This window comes from Populus euphratica, unplaced genomic scaffold (genome assembly GCF_000495115.2).
Source record: "Populus euphratica unplaced genomic scaffold, PopEup_1.0 scaffold2.1, whole genome shotgun sequence".
Classification (NCBI taxonomy): Eukaryota; Viridiplantae; Streptophyta; class Magnoliopsida; order Malpighiales; family Salicaceae; genus Populus; species Populus euphratica.
Window position 1 is genome coordinate 4841883 of NW_011499846.1, and position 22962 is coordinate 4864844.

A 22962-nucleotide genomic window follows, 5' to 3' on the forward strand; every position below is an offset into this window, starting at 1 on the left:
CGTAACAGGGTAACCAAATTGCCAGTGAAGTTCCAAAGTTCCCATGAGTTAAACCCATTGTTTTGTAAATAATTGCACGTAATTTCTTGCGAAAACTTTAGCTTAAGATACTCGAGATTTTAGGGGGTTGATATTATCAGACTATCAGTAGATTTGTTAAAGATTCGCTGTGTCTGAAAGCAAATCGTTATTTGGAATATAAAGACAGTATATAAATCTCAAGAAAGTCTGGTCTGCTAGGCTGCGGAGAAAATAACTCACCCGCGGATCCATGAACAGAAAACTTAAAAAAAAAACTTTTCAAAATATTCACAAAAAAGCATTTTTATTTTTATTTTTTTATGTATGTCTAATTTAAATAATCTTTATTTTACACATAGAATGATTTATTTATTAAGTGAAGATAATATGATTAATAAATATATTTAATTATTTATTCTTCAAGTTTTTTATTAAATACAGATTTTATATAATTACCCAAGTGTCCTTAGCTTAAACCGGCAATGCCAGCTAGGCCACAATCTTAAAAATGAACTTTAGGCAGTTCCTTCACCTTTTATGTTTAAACAAACCCCTCCAAAATAGAAATGCGAGAAAAGCATAGGCCGGGCCAGGCACATATTTGGTCCGTTCATCCTGTCTTTGAGAAGGTTAGACCTGTCCTGATCGCTGATGAGTTCAGTATTTACAAGGAATTACATCTGAGAACATATCGTATACACACCATCAAACAAAGTCAAATTGCTGCAATTACTATCTTGAACATTTCAACATATTTCAGGCAATTGTAGTCTATCAGGCAAGTTTATTTCCTGAAAAAGAAAAATGCCAAGATTCTGGAATGTGAAGCCACCAAAATGCTCGTGGGTACGTACATGCACGCATATAAGAAAGGATGGAAGAAGCAATGGGTTAACAATGCATGAATAACAGAGCAAAATTAAGAGCAAAATATCCATTCATTTCCCAGAAACTGATACGCTGCTTGATAAGAAAATAATTTTTCCAAATGTCTCTGACTCTACCACTGGTTAACTGCATTGATCCCACATCTTAGGATGACCGGCCAACGCATTTAACAATGCTGATGTTACGTTTCTGAAATTAATATAAACAAACTAGTCTAGCACGGCTGAGGCTGAGGCACTTCTATTTGATATATCTTCTATTTAGACAACATCACAGATTATCGTCTGTACAAGTAATTTGGCAGAGGGAACTTCAGGTTCCTTGCTACCTGCAACCCATTCCATACAGAAAGTGTATAATATATAATGCAATTGCTTAACATGAGAGAATCTTTCAAAACGTTACCCCCACAAGAAAATTTTGTAAGAAATTTGGGAAAAGATTGAAAGGATACCTTCAAGGCCAAATCTTCAGAAACTGTAGATCTATACCGAGTTGAACCCTCCAAAGGGCAGCTTCCTCCTTTGATAATAAAGTTTGCATTACAAAGGCTCGAAAGTTGCAATAGAACATCAGACATGAGTCCACAATCCCCTCCAACTCGCAAGACATCATTTTCATGTTCCTCTTCATCAAGTGAATCTGCTGCAGAGGTTATACACTGAAATATAGCTAATAACCTCTCCAGAGGGAAAGTTCCGGGCCCTTTCATAAGTAATTCTTGTTCAGCAACTTCCTTCTGTTCCATTGATTTTTCAGAGGCCCTGAAAAGATATTAGATTAGAAAATGCAACTTTTATGACCATAGAAAGAAATGAAACAAAAAATAAAATGAGATGTTAGTTTTGAGGCTAAAGTAACCAATAGATGTTTCCATTCACGGGGAACCCAGTCAATTGGTGTATCTTGATAAGTAGTAGCCAACAAATGCTTCTTTATTAGCGATTCGATGAACAGGAAATGTTTATTAATAACTGAGGAACAGTTCATATCACTACCTATCATTAGCGGTTAATTGACTGCTCAGACTAGGCTAATTAACAATCCAGAAGTACACATTCAAAAACTATTGCCGAGTTAACTAGCACTAAGATATGTACATTAGAAGGAACTGGGCTCCTTTACTTTCAATTTACTACATGGCAGATGACAATCCAAGCACTTTGTTCTTGTGATCAAAAGAGAACAAAAGAGTAATTCCTAGGCAGATGTAATTTCTATTCTCAGCAATGATATTGAAGAAGTTTAGGTTGAGTTTACTGTTTTCGAGGGAAACTTCCATCCATATATTATAAATTAGAAGAATAAACACTGACCAAAACAATATAAAAGAGCAGTTATCCCAGTAAACAAACCTAAATATTAAAAAAGAATCTTCATGAGGAATTATTTCAGAAGAAAAAGTTAGAACCAGTAATCTATCAGAATTTAACCACTTACTTCCTTTTTCTTTTGCGACTATCAGATCCCCCAGTTGAATCAAACAAGGATGCATCGAGAGTAGCTGGGTTTCTTGAAGCAAGGAATGCTGAAATGAGAAGATATTTCGCAGAAGTAGACATGTGGAAATCTATCTGAGCAAAATGGTCACCAACTTCTGGCTTTCTAGTGCTGCCTTTCTGCCTCGTATCCTTGTTGATTTCAGCTTCTGTAGAAGACTTAGATGGAACCCAGAATATCTCATTTAAGGAAGGGGCAATATGTGGCCGAAAATGACTAAACAACCTTCTCTTCATCTCTTCATTGGGTACAGATGCCAAATCACTCAACGGCTCACAATACTTTCTAAATAATGGTGAAAAAGCAGTTGATAATTCATCCACTCGTCTAGTAGATCTACAGAAAGGTCTCAGGACAACACTGTTGACAAGAAGCAGAAAAGGCACATTTATTGATTAGACAACACATTGCGAAAGATTAAAGTAAAAGACAAAAAGAACGTGTTTTATGTTCTTACTCGAGAAAGGAGGAATATAACTTTCGATTAGCTTGGTTTTTCATCAAAATTTGACGAAGATCATCTTCTGTGTATTCAGGAAAATAAACAGGAACATGCTCTGTATATCCCATGTTTGAGTAGTATGTATCCGGTGAAGTATTACTGATAAATATGAGTCCCACCTCATGCATCTTCAAAACATCATAAAGATTAAACATAAAGGGTAATGCACTCGAACTTTTATCCCACTCACGAATAAGCTCCAAGTTATCAAATATCAGGTAGAGCATATTCCCGTTAGGCTTTCCAGCCGGCTTATTTGAACCCAATTTCTTCAAACTCCTGAGCTTTTCAATAACACTTGTCAAGTCTTCACGAAGAAAGTTGACAAAATCAGATGGCTTAACACAGCGTTTTGCACTCGAATAGCCATTAGCCGCGTTCTTCTTATGAAGCAACAACTGATTTAAAACCGATTCAAACAAGATCTGCAGGCTATAACAAGTACGACAGCTAGCATACACAAAAGGGCGATTGAGGTACCTAAAAATTTGAAGAATGGTACTAGTTTTCCCAGTAGAAGGATCTCCATAAACAAATAATGGAAGCATGGGGGAATTCACCGGACCCAAAAGACGCAAAAGCTCACGAATTTGATTGCCTCTAGCAGGAAAACTAGAAAGCAAATCGTTGAAGCTAAGTTGTTCCCCTCCAGATACAAAGTCATTGAGTGTGGGCTTATAAGGTTTGGTTATTTTTTCTGGTTCAACCTCATTGTTTGTGACGGCAGTTGAAGAAGACAATCGTGTCACTCTTCTAGTGATTTGTGGACTTTCCTCTTTACCCATTTGTTTACAAGTTTGCAAGAATCATTCTGCGACAACAGATTCTTCTCAAATTTAGCAACAGTTCTAAAACTCACAGAAATACGCAGCAGCAAAACAACCATTAAAGAAAACGAAACCTAATAATCAAAATAAAGATTACATAGCTAATTGCTAAATAGAAAAACTACGGATGTAGTTGCATTCTTTTTCTGTTTGAGATAAAGTTATGAAAGATAAAAAAAATTATATAAAAAAAAATAGATCAATTAATATAGGAACTTTTAATTAGAACCAGATAGAGAAAGGCTTGCTGGAAAAGTAGCCCTCTGTTTCCTCCATTTTCTTGGAAACCAAACATAAAAAATAAGAAATCAACAAGTAGAGAAGATGGAAAGTTGAAGGTTACCTGATTGAGAGATTTGACGAGAGAATTTGCTGGGGTGGAGAAACGGCGCGTTTCGTTATGATTCGAAACCCTACCGATGCGGAGAGATGAGGAGAGAGAGAGAGTTAAGAAATGGAAAATGAGAAGCGTTCCCGCCAAAATGCTTGTATCCTGTGGGGTTAGATACATGATAAGCAAACACGAGCATGCCCGTGTAGGCCCAGGGACGCCTCCCCTTGATTTTTGACCCAGGAGCGGGTCCATAGGGCCCATGCCATTGGGCTTCTTTTAAAAAGCCATTCCTTTATTTAAAAAATATATATACACACACAAAAAGATTTATATTGTGCCAGAAATTTTTCTATCTCTTAACTTAAAAAAATATGTTTATTTACTTTGTATTTTATACAGTTGTTTTAATCTTATAAATTAATTTGAAATTGACTTGATTTTTTTATTTTATTAAAAAATTTAATCGTGTCTTTTAACATGAAATTAGTTAGGAGATAGTTTTAGTATTTTTCTTATTTATTCTATGTTAAGTTATCTTGTTCTTGTAATTTGCATCATTGATTTACCTATATTTACTTAAATTGTTTTTTATATTTTATATTTTTTTTAACACTTGGTTGATTAGAATTGCATTTTATAATTTATTTTGATTTGTTTTATAAAAATTTATCATATTCTCATAATCTAAATCACAGGTTTTTAAATTAATTAGGGTTAGTTCAAGTTAATTTAATATATTATTATTTTAATATCATTTTTTTAAAAATACATATGTTGTCCAATATACTACCTTCTTAATGTTTTTAATTGCGTGTCATCTAGTTTGCATTAAACTGTAGGTTCATGATTAATTTTTTTTCAAAATATACATCAACAATATTTATATATTTTTTTGTTAAAAAATGATATGACCTAACAAAACATAACATGAGAAATAATCTAGTTAACAAAATACTAATTGATATTTATTAAATCATTGTAATCATACCCATAAAATATTATTTATTAAAATAATAATTTTTATTTTATTTATTTTATTTTATTTTTTAATATTATATCATTTTATGAATCATGCTTCGTAACTTTTATTTTATTTTTTGCTGTGTACCAACCTTGTAGATTTAGTTATTTTTTTTAAAAAAATCCCCTTGGTATTAGATTTGGTGGAAGTGGAGTTTCCTAATAATTTTTTATTTATTTTGTATGAATTATCATAATTTTATGACCTAGATTTCATATTTAACAAGTTAATATGGATTAGTTTACGTCGTCGTTTGTTTAGATTGCCTTTTCTACTTATTTCTTTTTTATTTCATCACTCAACACCAGGTTTGATGGAAAATTGAGCTTCATGGTATTTTTTATTTTTTTTCTATAAGGTTATGTTGATCCTGTGACCCATATTATAGTTTAGCAAGTTGTCTTTGGTTTATTATATCTATTCTTTTAGATTATTTTTTAATTGAATATATATATATATATATATATATATATATATATTTATTTGTGCATCGTATTTTTTTCTCAAATTGCTTTCAATAAAATTATTTCAATCTTATAATTCAAGATGTAAGTTTGACATGTTGACATGATTTTTTTATCATTTTTTAATTAATTTTTTTTATTTCACCATCCAATAACTCAATTTTTTTTAGCTTTATTTTTTCAACTTCTCCTTCCAGTGTCATGTTATTTGAGAATTGATCCTTGTAATTTTTTTCAGTTTTTTTTCTATGGAGTTATTTAAGTCTTGTTGATTTATTTTATTTTATTTTTTATATTAATTTTAACCTTTAATATTAGATATGTTAGAAATAAAGTTTTGTATATATATTGAAGTTATTCTAGTTTTATGACCCAGGTTATTGGTTTAATAGGTATGTCTGAATTGATTTTTTTTATTTCATCATTCAATAATTAGTTAGTTAGAAATTGAGTTTTGTGATATTTTTCAATTTGGTTTCTATAAAGTTATCTCAATTCTATAATTTAGGTTATAATTTTAGCAAGTTAATGTTTTAGCAAGTAAACTTGAGTTGATTCATATAGTTTTTTTAATTTAATATTTTGTTTTTCAATTCCTTCATTCTATAGTTGGTTGGTTTGGAATTAATATTTATAATTTATATTGATTTGCGTTTGAAAAGATTATCACGGTGTTATGATCCAAGTCGATTTAATATGCCATCATTTGAATTTTTTTTTAATATTAACTAATATATTATCATATCAATATCTCAAAAAAAATATCATTCAATAAATAGCATATTTTAATTACAAGATTATTTTTTTACTATAAAAATATTTTCAATGCTTTAGTAAAATATACTAAAACATGTTGAAAAAGTAATATTAGCGTGTGCATTCTCTCCACCCGAATACACTATTAAAATATTTAGGAAAAAAATGATAACATTATTATTCAGGAAATGCATTATTCATCGTATTGTTCACATAAACAATGTATTTTTCTTTAATTTATGTCATTAGTTTTTTTACTTGCAATTTCATTTTTTCAAATTGTTCTAGTATGATTCTACATGTTATGTTTTTTTAATTTACATATACAAGTGTCGATAAATATTTCATTGATTGATTTTTTTAAATAGAACCTTATTTATAGTTTAAAAAACAGGAACAAAGATTTACATAAAAAAAAAAGAGGACAAATCATACCCCTTTTAAATACTAACATGAAAAACTTCAATTTACTCACTAAAGTTTTATTTTATTCATTATTTGATCCATGTTACGATTCCAAAACATTTTATTTTATATTCAAAATCCTTGGAGGATGATAAATAAGAAAAAAACTTGTTGAGAAATAATCAAGAAGAGAAAGGGTGCTTGAATTATCATATCTCAATCATAAAAAAAAAGAGAGAAGTTGATAATGATTTCACTGAGAGTTTAATAAAAAATAGATGGGCTTTTAACCATTAAAAAAAAATATATCAGGATCCTTAATTTATTTTTATTTATTTATTTAATATTTATTTTTCAAATAGATTAAAAACTATTCGAGGGGTTGGAAATAAACTTATTAAAGTTTTGAAAGTGAATTTTTAGATATTTTAAAGTGAAAATAAATTAAAAAATTAGTTTTTTTCTCTCTAAAAACTTGAAGTTTGACAATTCAGGTAACCTAGCATCTATTCAAAAGTTCGTTTAGAAATATAGATGTATTTTTTAAGTTTTAAATTGTTTTTTATATATTTTTAGATTGTTTTAATGTATTAGTTTAAAAAACAATTTAAAAAATAAAAAATATTATTTTAATATATTTTTAATTGAAAAACACTTTAAATTACAACTATAACTATTACCACAATTATATATAAACTATTACCACAATTATATATAAGGATTTTTTTTAAAAAAAAACCTAGACATATAATCACACACGCTTGGGTTTTGAATCCGTGAGCTAGTCTAACCTTTTATTGTTTTTTTTTTTTTAACTTGTAATTCTTTTTTTTTTTTATCAATGTTAATAAATAGTTTCTCTCATGTGTATTTGTTTACTTTCCATTGATTTTTATTTAAATTTTAATCCATACCCTCTTATTTTTTTAAATAACTTCTTTATAGATAGTAATTATTACCCTTAATTGTCTTTTTTTATTTATTTCACAATGCTTCAACAAGAATATTATAATTGATCTTTAATTTTTCTCTCTTTTATATTATATATAAATAAATTACATTTACATAATATATTTATAGAAATAAAAACCATCAATTCTTAGCAATCAAAATTAACCTTTAAAATAAAACAAATAAAACAACGTAAAATATAAAGGACATCTATAATTAAATATTTGCGTGAGCATGCATCTTTTTTTTTTTTTTTTACCATGAACATTAGTTTTCTATTTTTGAATCTTAATTCATGGGTGTTCAGATGCACAGTTCTCTACCACCTACCAATCTTCAATGAAATATGAATTCCCACACCGAGCCAGGTACTGAAACCATCACAATTACAGAAGCACAGCAATATCAAACTTTTAACATGTAGCCATGGAGCTCTGTCATATGAAAATTAGGTCCACACAGAAAAATACAGTAATTACCCTCCCCACATTTTCGTCAATATCTTAGTTGTCACTTGAGGAACTTCCCCTGATAAAAGAACCACGTCGATTGCCACCGACAATCACATCTTTAAGTCGAGTTATTGGCCTCAGTAGATTCCCACTTCTCTGCAAAAAGCACAATAGATGTCACACTTCGTGGCAAAGATGAGTTCAAAAAAGGAATAAACATCAGGAAAGTGCTGTAATACAAGTATCCAAGGAGCAGAATATGGCAGCGAACAGGGAAGAAAAATAACTATAAAGGCAACTGACATGACTTGATGTGCAATGCCTGCACAAGAATGAGTGAATTAATTTACACTAAGTGCTAAAATTTGCTCAAAGACAATAGGCAGAAGTACTCGACAGTTTTAGTACCAGTAGAGTATTTACAACACTTGCACAAAGGTAACAAGCATAAATAGAAGCTCAGGTGATCTTAGGTTGTCATGCAGCTCATTAAAGTGTAAAATGAGCTTTAATCAATCCAATGTGCAACTTCATGCTCTTGCATATCATAGCTCAGGCGGCCACAGTTACAACATAAAAATAAAATAATTACACGTAAGTATTAACAGGAGACTCTTATCAATTAATAACTTTTGTAGTTGTTGGTATGAGTTGACTATCGCATTGCATCTCTTTCCGCTTCTCTGCCTGCACACTCCCTTCCCTCAAACAATATCTTTTTTAATGTCTCCAAAACATCTTAGTGATCATATGTCAACCAGAAGGGTTCTCAACTTCAACTCCAATAAATAATACATACGAATGTGAGCTCCTAGAGATCATGCATATTTTTTACTGTAATAAAAATCACATAACATCTTAATTGAATTGAATCATGAGGTTTTAGTGAAATCTCAAGTTTAGAACCATTTTGAGTGTCAAGAATTGAATTTCAAATAGAATTCAATATCTAAAAACGATACAAAAATAAATCAAAGGTCAACCACTCTAATTTCCTACACTTAAAAAAAATGTAAAAACTTGCTTCCCTAAAATACCCATTTAAAGGAATAAGATGAAGTGTTAAAGAGTAATATAATAAACAAAATGAATTGAATTATCTCTTTTAAATATGTGAATTCAAATTATTTATCATTTGAATTCAAATTTATCACTATAATTGAATTCAATTACACAATTGATTCCAAACAGGCTGTCAAAAAAAATTTATATGCAAAGAAAAATCTTGATCCCCAGAAAAAAAAATAAAAAACAGAAAAAGGATTCAGGAAAAAGCACCTCATTGTTGATGCTAGCCTGCCACTTAAGTTGCAAAGCCTGCCACCTTTCTTGCTGCCAGCGCTGCCCAAGGATCACGATTCCCATCACAGCTGCTGCAACGAAAATAGACCAAAATGTATTCGCCTCTTTTGCATGAGCATACAAGGAAGCTGCCCTCCTCTTCCACCAGGCATTAGACGGAAGGTCAGCATCATTGGCAGCTTTCGGTGAGAAAGGAACAACAGCAGGAAAATCCAATCCCCTTTCAGAAGATTCGTTTACTTCAGGAATTCCCAGGTTCCCACCATATGTGGTTGATCCGCTGAGTGCCATTTCATTGTGGAAAGAAGAAAGTGCAGCTGTACTGTATATACTTTGTTCCTTGTCACTGAAATCTTGCAGAGTTGTGCTCTCTTCAAATTCTTGACCCTTTTTGCCCTTTTCATCAAACAACTGTATCCCAGGGTACTCTTCAGATTCTTCCAACCCCTTGAATGGCCAAATCTCTTCATTCTTACCACTGGATCTACCTCCTTCTTCTGGACCAAGTTCAAGGGCCACATTCTTCCCCACATGTGAATCAAGAGTCTCGCTGTTAACATGCTCTAATGGCAAATTCTCATGTTGACTCGGTGGAAACACAAAGTGACGAGACATGAATAAAGCGTGAGAACTTTCAGCCTCATCTTCTTCATAAACCTTGCTGTTATCATCATCCTTCTGATCAAATTCTTTTGGACCAGGAGCAGCTGCGTATGTAGATGCTGTCAGAGATACAACCTCCCAATCATTCCCACGAGGGGGATTCTCCTCTCCTTCATTTTTACCTTCCATCTTCCAGCTACACTATCTTCCTAAACTCACAGACAAGTTAAAACATTGAGAAATAAAGTGTTCTTGAATCAAATAATGGACCAAATTAATTTATCAATAACTCTATTCCACCATAAAGAAGCCAGACGATCAAAATATCAACCAAGAGCATAGAACAGTCCAAACAAAAAATACATTACAGCTCCATTATTTCCTAATCGGTTTCCCAAAAACATAAACTCGATCAATCTATGGTGAATTAATTATTCCGTTCCACACAAAAATAAACGAGTAACTCTCAATCAAATGATAACTTTTTTTAAAGCATTAATGATCAAGAAAGTTGAATAACCATAAATTCTGAAAAGAATAAATGATTCGCAACCTAATAAAATCATCCACTTCAATTAATAATATCAACTTAATAAAAATGATTAAAATCAGTCAATTTAATTAAAAAAACTTGAAACAAGAATCTAATTCGACCAACGGAAAAAGGATATCTGTGCGTAAGGCAATCAATTGATCAGTCAAAATAAACAATAACAGATCCAAACAGCATAATCAAATCAATAAAAAACAACATCTCCATCATCCATCAGAGAAAAACAACGGATGAGAGCTTTCAACATACAAACAAGGAAAGTACATATAGAGAACTCACGTGGATATAATCGGACGAGATCTAGAACGATAAGAGAGAAAAAGATGACGTTTTGTTGACGAGAGTGGAAAGTGCCTCCAGTAGTGCAGAGAGAGGGAGGGGGAGAAATGGGATTTTATTTTTTTGTACCAGCATGACTCTCAAGATGAGGAGAAGTAAACCTGCAGTGGCCGGTTGTGTTTGATGGTTTGAGCGAGTGGTTTTGACCGGCTGTAATAGGTGAAGCGTGCTGGTGGATTCTTCTTTAATACTTATCCTCTCACTCCCGTACAGTCAGGGAATCGCGATTACTTGTCTTAATTTTGTTTCAAACCAGTAACTAACCAGCTCTTATTGTGGCTTTGCGTGCGTGGGAGAGAGAGGGAGGCATGTATTTTGCACGTCCTTAAAATCTGATTTTACCCGGCCGTTATTGCGATCTCCACGTTGTTCATGACTTCTTTTAAAAAATAACGTGGTCATCTAAAATTTTTATAAGAATGATATAATTTTTTTTGAAATAATATATCTTTACTTTGTTGTATTTTAAAAATATAATATTTAATAAATATTATTATTTTTAAACGAAATAAAATAATTATTATACTTCATAAAAATAACAATTAAACATATCACATTTCAAAAAATACAATAGCTTAATATTAATCAATAAATACTCGGTAAGTAAAACTCAACGCTATTTTCATTGGAGATATTTATCTTTTTTATTTTATGTGCTATAGGTCATTATTTTAAAAGAAAAACATAAAAATAATAAAAACAAAAATATATTTGGTTTAAAAAATAGAAACAAATACATAAAAATAAATATTTTATAATAATTTTAGAGTGAATTTTTATACTTAAAAAATCAAAGATACCAAGAAACAAATTTCTAGAGATAATATATTTTATTTTTTATTTTTAAAATAATTTTATAGAAAGTTTTTAATTTCAAAATTATCCAAGTATGATAAAAACTATTATTATCATAACTCAAGGATTGATACATGACAAAACTCATGTCATTAATCAAGATCCATATCATAAGTTGGATTGACCTAAATCTATATAATAATAAAAATAATAATTATTATAATTTTAAAATCTGATTTAAAAGTAGATCCAAGATAAAACTTGAATTATGAATAAAATTCATTATTAATTTGAGTTAATGAAAGAATAAAAATTATTATCATTATAATTTTAAAATTATAATTAAATAACACACTGAAAGAATTAACATATATTAATCTAAAATAACATAAAATAAAACTTTTTAGAGTAACCAAACAACACCATATTTAATTCTTCATCTTATTTTCTTCACCGCAATTGAAACGTTGGTCTTGTCTCTCTCTTGTATTGCTTTTCTTAGGTTGTTTTTCTGATTGACAAATATTCTTGATTCAAACACGCGTCCAACCTTTGTTGGGGTGCCATATTAATCACAAGGCTTGGTTGAAACATCTTTGCATAATCCTACGCCGATCCATTTTCAGATCTGGGGAATATTTCCAAAAATTGTGACATGGAATCAGCTACTTCAACCCACCCCTTTGATTCTTTGCTCGGGGGGTTTGGGTCGGAGGTATAGCTGTATTTTTTTAGATTTATATAAAAATATATATTTTTATTTTTATAAGGTGTAATTTATATTTTTTAAAAAATTATCTACACCTCCAAACCAAACATACATAGCAAAATATGAAACCGTGAAAGTAATCTTTATCTACACCTCCAAACCAAACATACATAGCAAAATAGACAAGCAAGCCAAAGTAGCTCCAAGTCCAGTTTCCTGTGGGAGGAAAATGGGTTCGACTTAAATTAGTTCCGAATTCACAACAGATGCACTGGAATTTAATTGATGTTACAGCTAGAAACTTGATGTAAATAATATGTCGTGTTTTTTAATTATAATATCATTTAAATATCTTATTGTGAACCATATATTTAAAAATATATTATTTCATTAAAAGTTTTTATTGCTGTGTTAATTCACAATTTCTTTTTAATTTCTATATTAATTGCCCAATCTGTTCGTCATTCATCTACCAGTAATTATCATCGCACGCTTCAATTGAACTCGATAGTCTTTGCTTATATTTTACTGAAAGGACAATGCTCGTTCAAAAATAGTTAAAAAAACAGTTATTTCACAAAATCAAAAATACAAAAAATAAAATTTTCATGTAATTTGACTAAGTTTTGGTTGTTTTGTAATTTCTGACCACTTCACGTGTTAGGGATCAATAAAAAATTTCATGATTTTTTTTTTAAAAAATAGAAGAAATAGGAACACAATGTTGTTTATAAAAAAAGGAATTTTTAGAAAAATGATTCGAGGCTTGTAGAAGGTGGTGGAACGAGAAAATAATCAATGGGTGTAGAAATTAGGGGTGAAACCGTGAAAGTAATCTTTTCAGGCAAGACACCCGCACGGGGCCACGGGGAAAGAAGAATCCCACGCAGAAAAAGTCTCACGCGTTTAGTGTGACTCCGTCAAGTTACAAAAATCATTGAAACTAAAACACAGAACCAAAAAATCCCCACGCTTTCAAATAAACAAAAATACAAAAAGAAAAACTCATTCTCTCTCGCATTCATCACTCATCATCTTCATCTTCGAACACCAAAACACTAAAACCTTAGCCACTCTCTCGTCAAACACCAAATCTTCGACCGACCACCACCCCAAACCCCCGACTTCCTCCATGGTTGACGATAGCAGCAACAACTCACGGTTGAGAGAAAGAAGGAGAGGGAGGAAAAGAATAATTGAATTTTGATAGCGTCGATTTCCCATCTCCAACAATGGTAAACACTACCGTCCGTCAGAGTGGGGAGGAAGATAAGGAGTATACCATGCATGACCATCCATGCTCCTTTTAAACCTCAATAATGAGTGCAGTGATTCGCTAACAGTGGTGGTTCTTCTCTTGTGCATGAGATAGACACGACGTCATTATTTTTGTCAGATTCCAATAGCTCCAGCGACCTTCAACTCCTCAAATGGAAGTTGATTTTTAATGTCCTCAACCCTCACATGTTAACCCTATTTTTCATGTTTAGTTTGTTTTTTAATTGGAAATTTTTGCTTAATTGTTAATGTTTTCTTTTGGTTGATATAATTGTTTGAATTGTGATTTGTGAATGTGATCAGCGATATTGAATTGCCACAGATTGAGTAAATTGAGTATTTGAGATGTCAGTGAAAATTTTAGTTTGTAAATTAGATGAAAATGTTTGATTAGCATGTGTTTATGATTTAAGTGAAACTTGTTTTTGTTGTTCATATCAAAGAAGCGAACATGATACAATGAGTATTATAAATTGAAGAGGTCGAGGTTTGAAATTGAAATTGTAAAAACTATGGGAGGTATTATTGACAAGACTGCAAAGTTTTAATGATTGTTTGGTTATGAAAATGTGATTATGATCTCGGGATGGCAATAAATTTTATTAATTTTGAATTTGTTATAAGCCTCGTGTGGACAATTAGAATAATGAATGAGCATCATTCTTTAAATGAGGTTTTAATTTATATGTTGTTAATTTTCAGAACTATATATGAACATGCGAATTTAATTGTAAGATGGATTTGTTCTGGGTTTGAAATAAAAAATCGAGTTATGATTTTAAAATAGAATGTGCTTGGATGATGTGTGCAGGTTACTTTTGAAAAAAAATTTTATAGTTATTATTAATAAAAAAAAAATATAAACTTGATTTTTAAGATAAAATAAAGAATCATAAAAAATTTAATAAAAAATCAAGAAAAAAATTGGTTAAATTAAAAAAATCATGCATGATAAATTAAAATTGAATGATTAAATTTAAAATAAATAAAACTATATAAAAAAAGATAAAAAAAATAGGATCTAAAACACCAATAACAACAAATATCAAAATTTATTTTTTAGGATAGAACAGAGAAATGAAAAAAATAAAAAAATTCACCAATAATAAACCGATTATTATAAATTAATATATATCACTAAAAAAAACATAATGAATAATCAAATGAAACAACATAAACATATTTTTCATCATCAAGGGGCATTATATGTGCAAGCATGTGCCATCAGTTCTCCTAGTTAAAATAATATTAGTTAAATGTGAAATAATGATATTATCTTTAATTAAGTAATAATTACTAAAATAGAGATAAAAAGACCTTAACACCCATGATTAAATGGATTAAATGGATTAAATTTTTTGACCTTAAAGGCATATGCCGAACTTGATTGTACATAAATAAAGGAAAAGACTTACATGTTCTTGTCTAACAATGTTAGTTTTTTTATCCTAGGATATTATGGCTATTTTAATGTTTCAAGAAAATATGGAAAGGATAAAAACACACCAAAAAAAATTATAATAATTAATCTATTATACAAAAAGACAAAAATATTTCTAATTCAAACGCAAACAATTATTTTTAAAAGGCTATAAACACCATTTTATTATTACAACGAACAACAAAATGATGAGTTTATAGCCACATTGAATTCCCTTTCCTCTTTAGATTTTTTTTTATATCTAAAAGAACAAAATATTTGATTTTTTTATTCATCTTGCTTGTTAAGAAGAAAATCCTCACAGAAAGTTTCAACAAGTGATCTTTTTTTTAACTTATACATTTTTGTTGTTGTCTTTTTAGCATAATGTTTTTTTTTTAAAAAAAATCTTTGTTTAACATGTTATAAGTGTTTATCATGTAATATTATTCTCCTTAATATGAATATTAACAAAAATATTAAAAATAATATATACTAATTATTAAAAAAAATTGAATTCAAGATTGACATGCATTAATAATTATATTTTCACTTTTATATCCATAATTTTATCTGAATGTACTTTATCAAATTTGTAATCATGGAATAACACAAGAAAAAAAGTATTAAAATCATAAAACATTTTACAAGTTAAAAATATCAGAGAAATACAAAATTACCACGGAAATGCTTTCAAGCAAGTTGAAAAGAAAAGAAAATCACATAAATGATAATTCTTAAAATGTATAAGAGAGTACTATAAGAAGTGAAACTAAATATTAATTATTTTCTTGAAATATGCATTATAAAATCGAGCCTATTAATTTTCAAAAATTATCACGAAAATTAATTGAAAATTTATCTTTCAAAATTGAAGTAGTTTGCGCTTTTTCTTAATTAATTCTTACAAAAAAAAAGGTTATGGAAGATAAGCCTGACTGGGCTGTTACGAGTTGGGCTATAGGAGCCCAAACAACCAATCAGGGAAAAGAGATGTAACCAAACAGGCAATATTTTGATTGGGTAGAAAATAAAGTGAGGGGGCGGTTGATAAGGTGATGACGACGAGGAGGGAGCGGACAGGATTCAATAAATACGAGACGAAAGTAGACTGTGTTTATTTTGTTTTTGTTTTTGTTTTAATTAGTTTTTTAATTTAAAAAATAAAAAATAAAAAAATATTTAAATACATTTTTAAATAAAAAAACACTTTAAAAAAATTATTCACTACCCTGTATTTTTTGTGTTTAGAAAATGCTTTTGAAAATTTTTATTTTTTTATAATTTTATATAAAAAATAAAAAATATTATTTTAATATATTTTTAAATAAATAACAATTTAAAAAACAATTTTTTACACAATTATAAACATTTAAGAGTCAAAACAAAACTCAAGCAAGGTCAAGACAGTAGTAGCAATATATAAGATATATATAAGGTCGAGTGGCAGGAAGCGAAGATTGACGCAAAGAGGATATTATCTTTAGATGAAATGGGAGATCTATATGCCTTGGATTTCGACGGAGTTCTATGTGATAGCTGCGGTGAAAGCTCTCTCTCCGCTGTCAAGGTTCTCTTCTCTCTCTGTCCCCTCCTTTTTAGTTGCCATGAAATGGAATACATCATTTGGAAGCACTAATTCAAGTCAATTTTGTTCAAATAGCGAGTAATAGGATGATGATGCTGTTTATTTACTGGTTGTTTTGGTGATAGAATAGGCTGCTAAAGTGAGATGGCCTGCTTTATTCGATACGGTGGATTCAACTTTGCAGGACTGGATTGTTGATCAGATGCACATTGTAAGTCCGTCCTTTTGTGTCTTTGCTAGATAACGATTAAGTATATTAAATTTCTTGCACCCTTTGAAAGGATGTACCTGTTATAATTGGTTCATATCTATTTCATCATGTTTATTCTGCAAAATTTAAAATTTGAATCCATGATTTCAACATTGTGAATTTGCTGTTGTGGTCTTACAATTGAAATATTGGTGACTTGTTATGGTTCCATTTGGAGACATCGGTTGGATTTATCTGTAAAACTAGAGTTCTGAATTGATGTGGAAAGTCCTCGGATTGATGCCGTATATAAATGCCAACGCACTTCTTCTTCTTCTTGATAACTGTTGTCGTTTTCTTTTTCTATGAAAAGAAAAACGAAGGGAATGGTATATGTTTGAGGCTAATTACTGACTTGTACTGTGGCAGGTGCGACCAGTGGTGGAAACTGGATATGAAAATCTGTTGCTTGTAAGGCTGCTGCTGGAGATGAGAATCCCTTCTATTCGGAAATCCTCGGTGGGCATACAGCGCCACAACCCTGACTTAAAGCTATCTCTATTATATGAAAAAACTAAGAACATTTTATGTCACGTTTATTATCCTCAAGAATTACGAAATTATTCTGTTCACTTTCAAATACTGGTCTGGATCTGATAACTGTGGTTCAACTTGCAAGGTCTCAGAGGGACTCACGGTTGATGGGATATTGGAGAACTGGTCAAAGATAAAGCCTGTCATTATGGAAGAATGGGCTGAGAATAGAGATGCTCTGATAGAACTCTTTGGAAAGGTCAGGGATGAATGGATGGATAATGACTTGGCAACATGGATTGGAGCGAACAGGTATTTCAACTGTGTTTTTAGAGATGTGCCCCAATATGTAAAACTTCAGTATAAATTATGATAAGGAAGTAAGCCCAAAGTTATGGTTAAAAGTTGATTACTTCTTGTCAATAACTTAACCAAATCAGATCCATCTGCATATCAGATTCATTTAGGGTTACCATGCATTATGCACCTTAAATTGTAAGAGCTCAAAGCTGGTTTTGCAGAAATGAATTGCGAATTTGAAATTTATATTCAGAGGATATTCCTAAAGAATGAGGACATCTCTAGAGAATAAACGTACTTGCCATCCTTGGAAGTTTGGGATGCGTATTTGTTCAATTATCTGCCTCCTTCTTCACTCACTGCCTATAACAATTGGGCTGACCATTTCTACATAATTCTGCAACTACATTTTGCGCTGAAAAATGATTAATCGCCGTTATCTTTGAATCTCAATGAGCTCCTCCAGGCAGGTCTATCAAATTATTATTTTTTTAAAAAAAAAAGAGCAGCTGCGCTGCATAAAATTTGATTTTGCTGAACAAGCCTTCGGACCTGATTATTGATCCTCCCTTGCAGATTCTATCCCGGTGTTCCTGATGCTTTGAAATTTGCAAGCTCAAGTATATATATAGTCACCACAAAACAGGTGTGGCCTTTTATTCTTTTATCTTTGGTTCGCAAATGATTGTGATATTGGATTAAGGGCATTATAATTCAATCCTCATCAGGTTTTGAAGTGAAAATCAAAGGAGATGAAATTTGGAGAGGACTTGAGTGTTTTTTATTTCTTTTGCTGATATTCAAACTTGTGCCCTCTTTTTTTCATGCTTTTCAATTCAGAGCCGGTTTGCAGATGCTTTGCTACAAGAGCTCGCGGGACTGAAAATCCCACCAGAAAGAATATATGGTCTCGGAACTGGGTTAGTACATATTAATTGAGTGTTGTGGGGAAAGCAAAACCATTGATAGTTTCCTTGATTCTTTTGCACGGTTTGCTTTCCATAATGAGTTTTTTTTTTCCTTGTCCCACCGTTAATTTCAATTGCTGCTTTCAGTCCCAAGGTGGAAGTGCTGAAGCAACTTCAAAGGAAACCGGAGCACCAGGGGCTGAAACTACAGTAAGATCCATTTTTCTTTACTGATTTTTCATCCGGTCGCCACATCTATAAACCTCTGCAGACCTTGTGGTCTCCCGTTAACTTTCTTCTCCAGTTAATTTGAATTGGATTTGATTTTTTCTAAATCACGGACAGCTTTGTGGAAGATCGACTTGCAACCCTGAAGAATGTAATTAAAGATCCTGAATTAGATGGGTGGAACTTGTACTTAGGTAATCATCTCCCTCAGCTTTTCCTGTTCTTTGCCGCCTCTCCTTTTGTTTTTGATGCAACACTGTTACAGTAAAATTAATATTCGTTTGGCAATAATGCTGATCAACTTGTACAGGGGATTGGGGATACAACACTCATAAAGAGAGAGGGGAAGCAGCTAGCATTCCCAGGATTACCCTTCTTCAGCTCACTGACTTCAGTAAAAAGCTCAAGTAATCATGGACATAGCCAAATCAGTAAGACTTGTTTTTGTCATGCTTGAGTTTGATTACCGCGACAAAACCAGGAAATCTCTCATTCCATACCAGTTTGATCTTCATGAATAAAGCACGATCAAACTTCTTGTGATTTGTAAGCCTTTATTCAATTATTCAGGTCATAACTGAGTAGTTTTCGATGATCGAGTTGCCACTTTTAAAATGGTAGAAATTAAGGAATTGAACGCTTCCATTCCATGTAACTTGTCTGGGTTGACCAAACAAAATATTATCCACTGTACTTCACAGATTCTACCACTTCCAAACAACACTGAATAGAAAACACAGGCTGTATTTCTTTTCTAATTTCATCATCCAGGAAAGGGAACATCATATTGCCCTACTTGACGAAAAAAGAACAAAGAAAAGAAAAAAGTGGAAGAGAAATTCGAATACCAGCCACAATATTGCTTAAGACTTGGGAAGAGAACCAACTCTGACAGGCAGCATACGATACCCAGGGTACAAAATCAAATCTTGCACTGGCTGAGCTTGTATATCAATTAATTAAAATAAAAGATATTCAAAATAAATATGACCCAGATGAATCAGTAAATTCTGCAAAATCCGATCTCAATCACACATCATACACGTACCAGTTATTGCACGAAAACACAGGATCACAAATTGTTTGTATGCTAAAGTTGCTGGCGAAATGAGACTTCTATATGTTATTGGTGTAACAACGGATCCAGATTCTAGATGATAGCAAGCAGCAGCATGTAAAAAGAAGAGGAACAAAAAGGAAGGATGGTGGGTGGGGACGAGTTACAACTACAGACCCAGAAATTAAACTTGAGTGAAATGATGATGTGATTAATCCATTGACTAATTACATGTGAAAAGGAGGATTCCCACTTGGCTACAATTCTTCTTTCTGATGCCCATCATGCTTTGTAGCAGCTGCAGGAGTATCATCTGCTTTGTCCTTCTCGCGCTGAAGCTTCTCAATGACTGCTTCTAAAGGAGGATCTCCATGTCTACGAAAAACTTGATCCCCAATCTTGATTTCATAAGCCTCCGGTTCATTCAAAATGAACTCCTTCAACTGGGCAACAAAAGAATGCGAAATTGAGGTAAAAGGAGAACACGATATTCAAGATCAACAATGCATTTACTTAAAACTAAAAATACTAAACCAGTAATCTTCAATAAAATGCGATCATTTAAAAGACTCGTTAAGCAAAATGGCTATCACACCGACGAGTGGATTTGGCTAGTCAAGAGTCAAAAGTACCAATGTACAATCACTTCAATTGGGCGTGATCAAAACAACTCAGGAGCCAATGAACTCCAACGCTTACCTCCATCGTGTCTCTGCCTTGATCCATGTTAAACATAATTGTACTCAAATCAACCCCTGAAAACTGCACTCGAATTCCTCCCGTTTTCATAATCTTTGTCCATTTCATAGCAATCTCAGCAACCACGTCCTGAAAAAGCAAGACCATAAAAACTCAATCCTTAACTAACAATCCAAAAGCCCCAATTCACAGAAAATGAAAACTTAAATCAAATTACCGGAGTCCGGCGTACGCCTAATCGGAGCTTAACAAAACCAAAAACTGGCCCGAAGTTTCGCTTCATCATCATCTCCTGGATCTCCTGCACATTCATTTTGTTCAAATCAGACGGTGGTGGATCGAACTCGTCTTCAGACCGTTTTGGGGTCTTTCCCCAATTTTTCCATGCCTCGTCTTCCTCATCGTCGATAACGTCTTCAAGATCGTCCGTTATGTGGATGCTTCGCTTCCCAGCATTGGCCACGCGGATGAAATCGTAATCTGGGGAGAAGATTAGGGGTAGAAATAGAATTAGGAGAAGCAGGATGCCGGGCTTTGGCATTTTTGTGATATCGGGAAAATTGGGGTTTTTGTTTATTTATGGGTTTTGAAAATGTGGGGTACCTGTCAACGTGCGCACAGCGAGGTGCGTTGGATTTGGGCACGGTTAGTGTGCATCATTTTATACGGGTTTAGGTGCTAATCAGTTTTGCTTATCAATTGAGTTTGTGCGTAATTGGAGTTTAATTCTACTCGAAAGAACTTCCATAAGAGGATGTAATTAATTGTTTCATTTTAATAATCCTTATTAATTGTGTAGAAATATCTTCCAAAACCAAAAATTGCAGTCATATTCTTCTCAGCGCTAGCTCGTCGATTTCAATTAATTCAAACAAAAATTAATATCTTCCCAAACCAAAAATTGCAGTCACATTCTTATCAGCGCTAGCTCGTCGATTTCAATTAATTACAGACAAACTTTTAATTTTACTTCAATAACTCCCAAATCATGTCATAAACAAATGTTTATGATGAAAATAATTTTAATTTAAAATTGCATTTTGATTGATCAATAGTTATCAATATTTTTTTAATAATTCTTTGTTGGGCAAAGCTGTTTTAACGGCAGCTTGAGGGAGATTTTTTTAAAAAAAGGTTTTAAGCCAGTGCTATGCCTAGTAGCTCCTTAGCATGATCCCGTGACTTGGATCACCGTCTAAGTGTCTTGTGTTTTTTTTTTTTTTTTTTTTTTTATCTCAATCAAGTTATTTAGCCTGAATCATATTTAATTTATATTTTTCAATATATAAGAATTTTTAAAATAAGAATAAACAATCTTGTTTTTAGAATTTAATATTATTTTGTATATTTATTATACTTTTTTATCTGATTTAAGGATTTGAGAATTTTTGAATCTATATAAAAAAAATGTTTTATTAGTGTTATAATTCTTACATTAAGCCATCACCTCCCTTAATTATAAATAATAAAGAATAAATTTAATAGCATGAAGATTCATTAAACCCATTATTCAACTACCAAAAAACTATATTCATGGATCTTAGAAAAATTTGGTCAAAACTAGTTGTGGAAGACATGAATTAGAAAATTCAGTTCAATTTGATTCTAAAGAGTAACTTTTAATTAAATGTGATCATAATTTTTCGTTAGGTTGAAAATAAACGATGATCCAAATAAGTTTTTGCAACTGTCTCAACGAATAAAACCTTCATCTCACAGGTTAGGTCCCAATGCAGAAGATTTTGAAGATTATCAATACAAAAACCCAACTATTCGATCTTATGCCATGCATCATCCATAAGGATTGAAGAGTAATGTGGGCTGCATTTGTCGAGAACTCTCTCTAAATATCACTAGAGCTGTACATAAGGAACCATATCTGCAAAATGTCAAAAATCTTTTTTATAATTGACGGTGAACTTTTTCTTAATTTCAGTGTTGATGCAATTCCAGCCTATTTCTACATGAGCAAGCTGTCACAGCTTTCAAATCCTCTTATCCTTTCACTGATCAATCTCTTTCAATCTTCTTCACACACAGCCAGGGTTCGTTTGATATGAATACCTGGAGAAGGTGTTTGGAGTTAATGGATTCTCTTGCTTTTTTTGTTAAAAACAACAAAGAGAAAGGCCCTGGAATTAGCCCATCGCCTCTGCCAAGCCGAAGGGACAGATTATTACTAGGTGAAAATAAGAAGGGAAAATTGTGATGGGGGCTCAAATAAACCTCCCCGTTGAGCCACATGACGAGGAGCAGCTGCATGCCTGCATTAACAAAACATAGCAAGTGTTTCTAGGCCTGCCATACTCTTTGTGGAACATTTCTATACACAGCAGGA

The 22962-nt window shown here is 31.8% G+C and overlaps 4 protein-coding genes across 8 annotated transcripts; 1 reads left to right on the forward strand and 3 right to left on the reverse strand.

The window, feature by feature from the left end:
* Window positions 1-927: 927 nt before the first annotated feature.
* On the reverse strand, window positions 928-4234 carry ORC5 (origin recognition complex protein 5). 4 transcript variants are annotated; one of them, XM_011038219.1, is made up of 5 exons: window positions 4082-4234; window positions 2867-3722; window positions 2350-2769; window positions 1364-1673; window positions 928-1237 (listed from the first exon to the last, which is right to left on the reverse strand). In XM_011038219.1, exons 2-5 carry the CDS (start codon window positions 3694-3696, stop codon window positions 1187-1189), a joined length of 1611 nt encoding a protein of 536 aa, XP_011036521.1. In that variant the 5' UTR covers window positions 3697-3722; window positions 4082-4234; the 3' UTR covers window positions 928-1186. The 4 variants fall into 4 exon arrangements, with proteins under 4 accessions (XP_011036521.1, XP_011036512.1, XP_011036537.1 ...); XM_011038210.1 differs by having other exon boundaries at window positions 2867-3812; window positions 4082-4167; XM_011038235.1 differs by having other exon boundaries at window positions 2867-3724; window positions 4078-4148.
* Window positions 4235-7926: 3692 nt separating this feature from the next.
* On the reverse strand, window positions 7927-11045 carry LOC105134014 (uncharacterized). Its single transcript, XM_011038246.1, has 3 exons — window positions 10859-11045; window positions 9400-10235; window positions 7927-8277 (listed from the first exon to the last, which is right to left on the reverse strand). The coding sequence occupies exons 2-3, from the start codon at window positions 10213-10215 to the stop codon at window positions 8173-8175; spliced, it is 921 nt and encodes a 306-aa protein (XP_011036548.1). The 5' UTR covers window positions 10216-10235; window positions 10859-11045; the 3' UTR covers window positions 7927-8172.
* Window positions 11046-16511: 5466 nt separating this feature from the next.
* Window positions 16512-19573, forward strand: LOC105134023 (ribosomal RNA small subunit methyltransferase G). Of its 2 annotated transcripts, none has more exons than XM_011038254.1 (9): window positions 16512-16690; window positions 16839-16919; window positions 17328-17417; window positions 17578-17744; window positions 18309-18378; window positions 18573-18652; window positions 18788-18850; window positions 18986-19062; window positions 19179-19573. In XM_011038254.1, the coding sequence occupies exons 1-9, from the start codon at window positions 16613-16615 to the stop codon at window positions 19277-19279; spliced, it is 807 nt and encodes a 268-aa protein (XP_011036556.1). In that variant the 5' UTR covers window positions 16512-16612; the 3' UTR covers window positions 19280-19573. The 2 variants fall into 2 exon arrangements, with proteins under 2 accessions (XP_011036556.1, XP_011036565.1); XM_011038263.1 differs by having other exon boundaries at window positions 16599-16690; window positions 16834-16919.
* A 214-nt stretch (window positions 19574-19787) lies between these two features.
* On the reverse strand, window positions 19788-21230 carry LOC105134035 (LDL receptor wingless signaling/trafficking chaperone). The gene is made up of 3 exons (XM_011038273.1): window positions 20842-21230; window positions 20625-20753; window positions 19788-20368 (listed from the first exon to the last, which is right to left on the reverse strand). The coding sequence occupies exons 1-3, from the start codon at window positions 21163-21165 to the stop codon at window positions 20183-20185; spliced, it is 639 nt and encodes a 212-aa protein (XP_011036575.1). The 5' UTR covers window positions 21166-21230; the 3' UTR covers window positions 19788-20182.
* Window positions 21231-22962: the final 1732 nt, after the last annotated feature.

Excerpts from the sequence above, each read along its gene's own strand:
- ORC5 (XM_011038219.1), bottom strand. The coding sequence starts at position 3,696 with ATGGGTAAAGAGGAAAGTCCACAAATCACTAGAAGAGTGACACGATTG. Across the intron at positions 2,770-2,866 it reads TTATATTCCTCCTTTCTCGA|TGTTGTCCTGAGACCTTTCT; the intron begins GTAAGAACATAA and ends TCTTGTCAACAG. Across the intron at positions 1,674-2,349 it reads AGTCGCAAAAGAAAAAGGAA|GGCCTCTGAAAAATCAATGG; the intron begins GTAAGTGGTTAA and ends ATATCTTTTCAG.
- LOC105134014 (XM_011038246.1), bottom strand. The coding sequence starts at position 10,215 with ATGGAAGGTAAAAATGAAGGAGAGGAGAATCCCCCTCGTGGGAATGAT. Across the intron at positions 8,278-9,399 it reads AGGCTAGCATCAACAATGAG|AGAAGTGGGAATCTACTGAG; the intron begins GTGCTTTTTCCT and ends TGCTTTTTGCAG.
- LOC105134023 (XM_011038254.1), top strand. The coding sequence starts at position 16,613 with ATGGGAGATCTATATGCCTTGGATTTCGACGGAGTTCTATGTGATAGC. Across the intron at positions 18,653-18,787 it reads ATATATGGTCTCGGAACTGG|TCCCAAGGTGGAAGTGCTGA; the intron begins GTTAGTACATAT and ends TGCTGCTTTCAG. Across the intron at positions 18,851-18,985 it reads CACCAGGGGCTGAAACTACA|CTTTGTGGAAGATCGACTTG; the intron begins GTAAGATCCATT and ends AATCACGGACAG.
- LOC105134035 (XM_011038273.1), bottom strand. The coding sequence starts at position 21,165 with ATGCCAAAGCCCGGCATCCTGCTTCTCCTAATTCTATTTCTACCCCTA. Across the intron at positions 20,754-20,841 it reads TAGGCGTACGCCGGACTCCG|GACGTGGTTGCTGAGATTGC; the intron begins GTAATTTGATTT and ends TTGCTTTTTCAG. Across the intron at positions 20,369-20,624 it reads AAGGCAGAGACACGATGGAG|TTGAAGGAGTTCATTTTGAA; the intron begins GTAAGCGTTGGA and ends TTTGTTGCCCAG.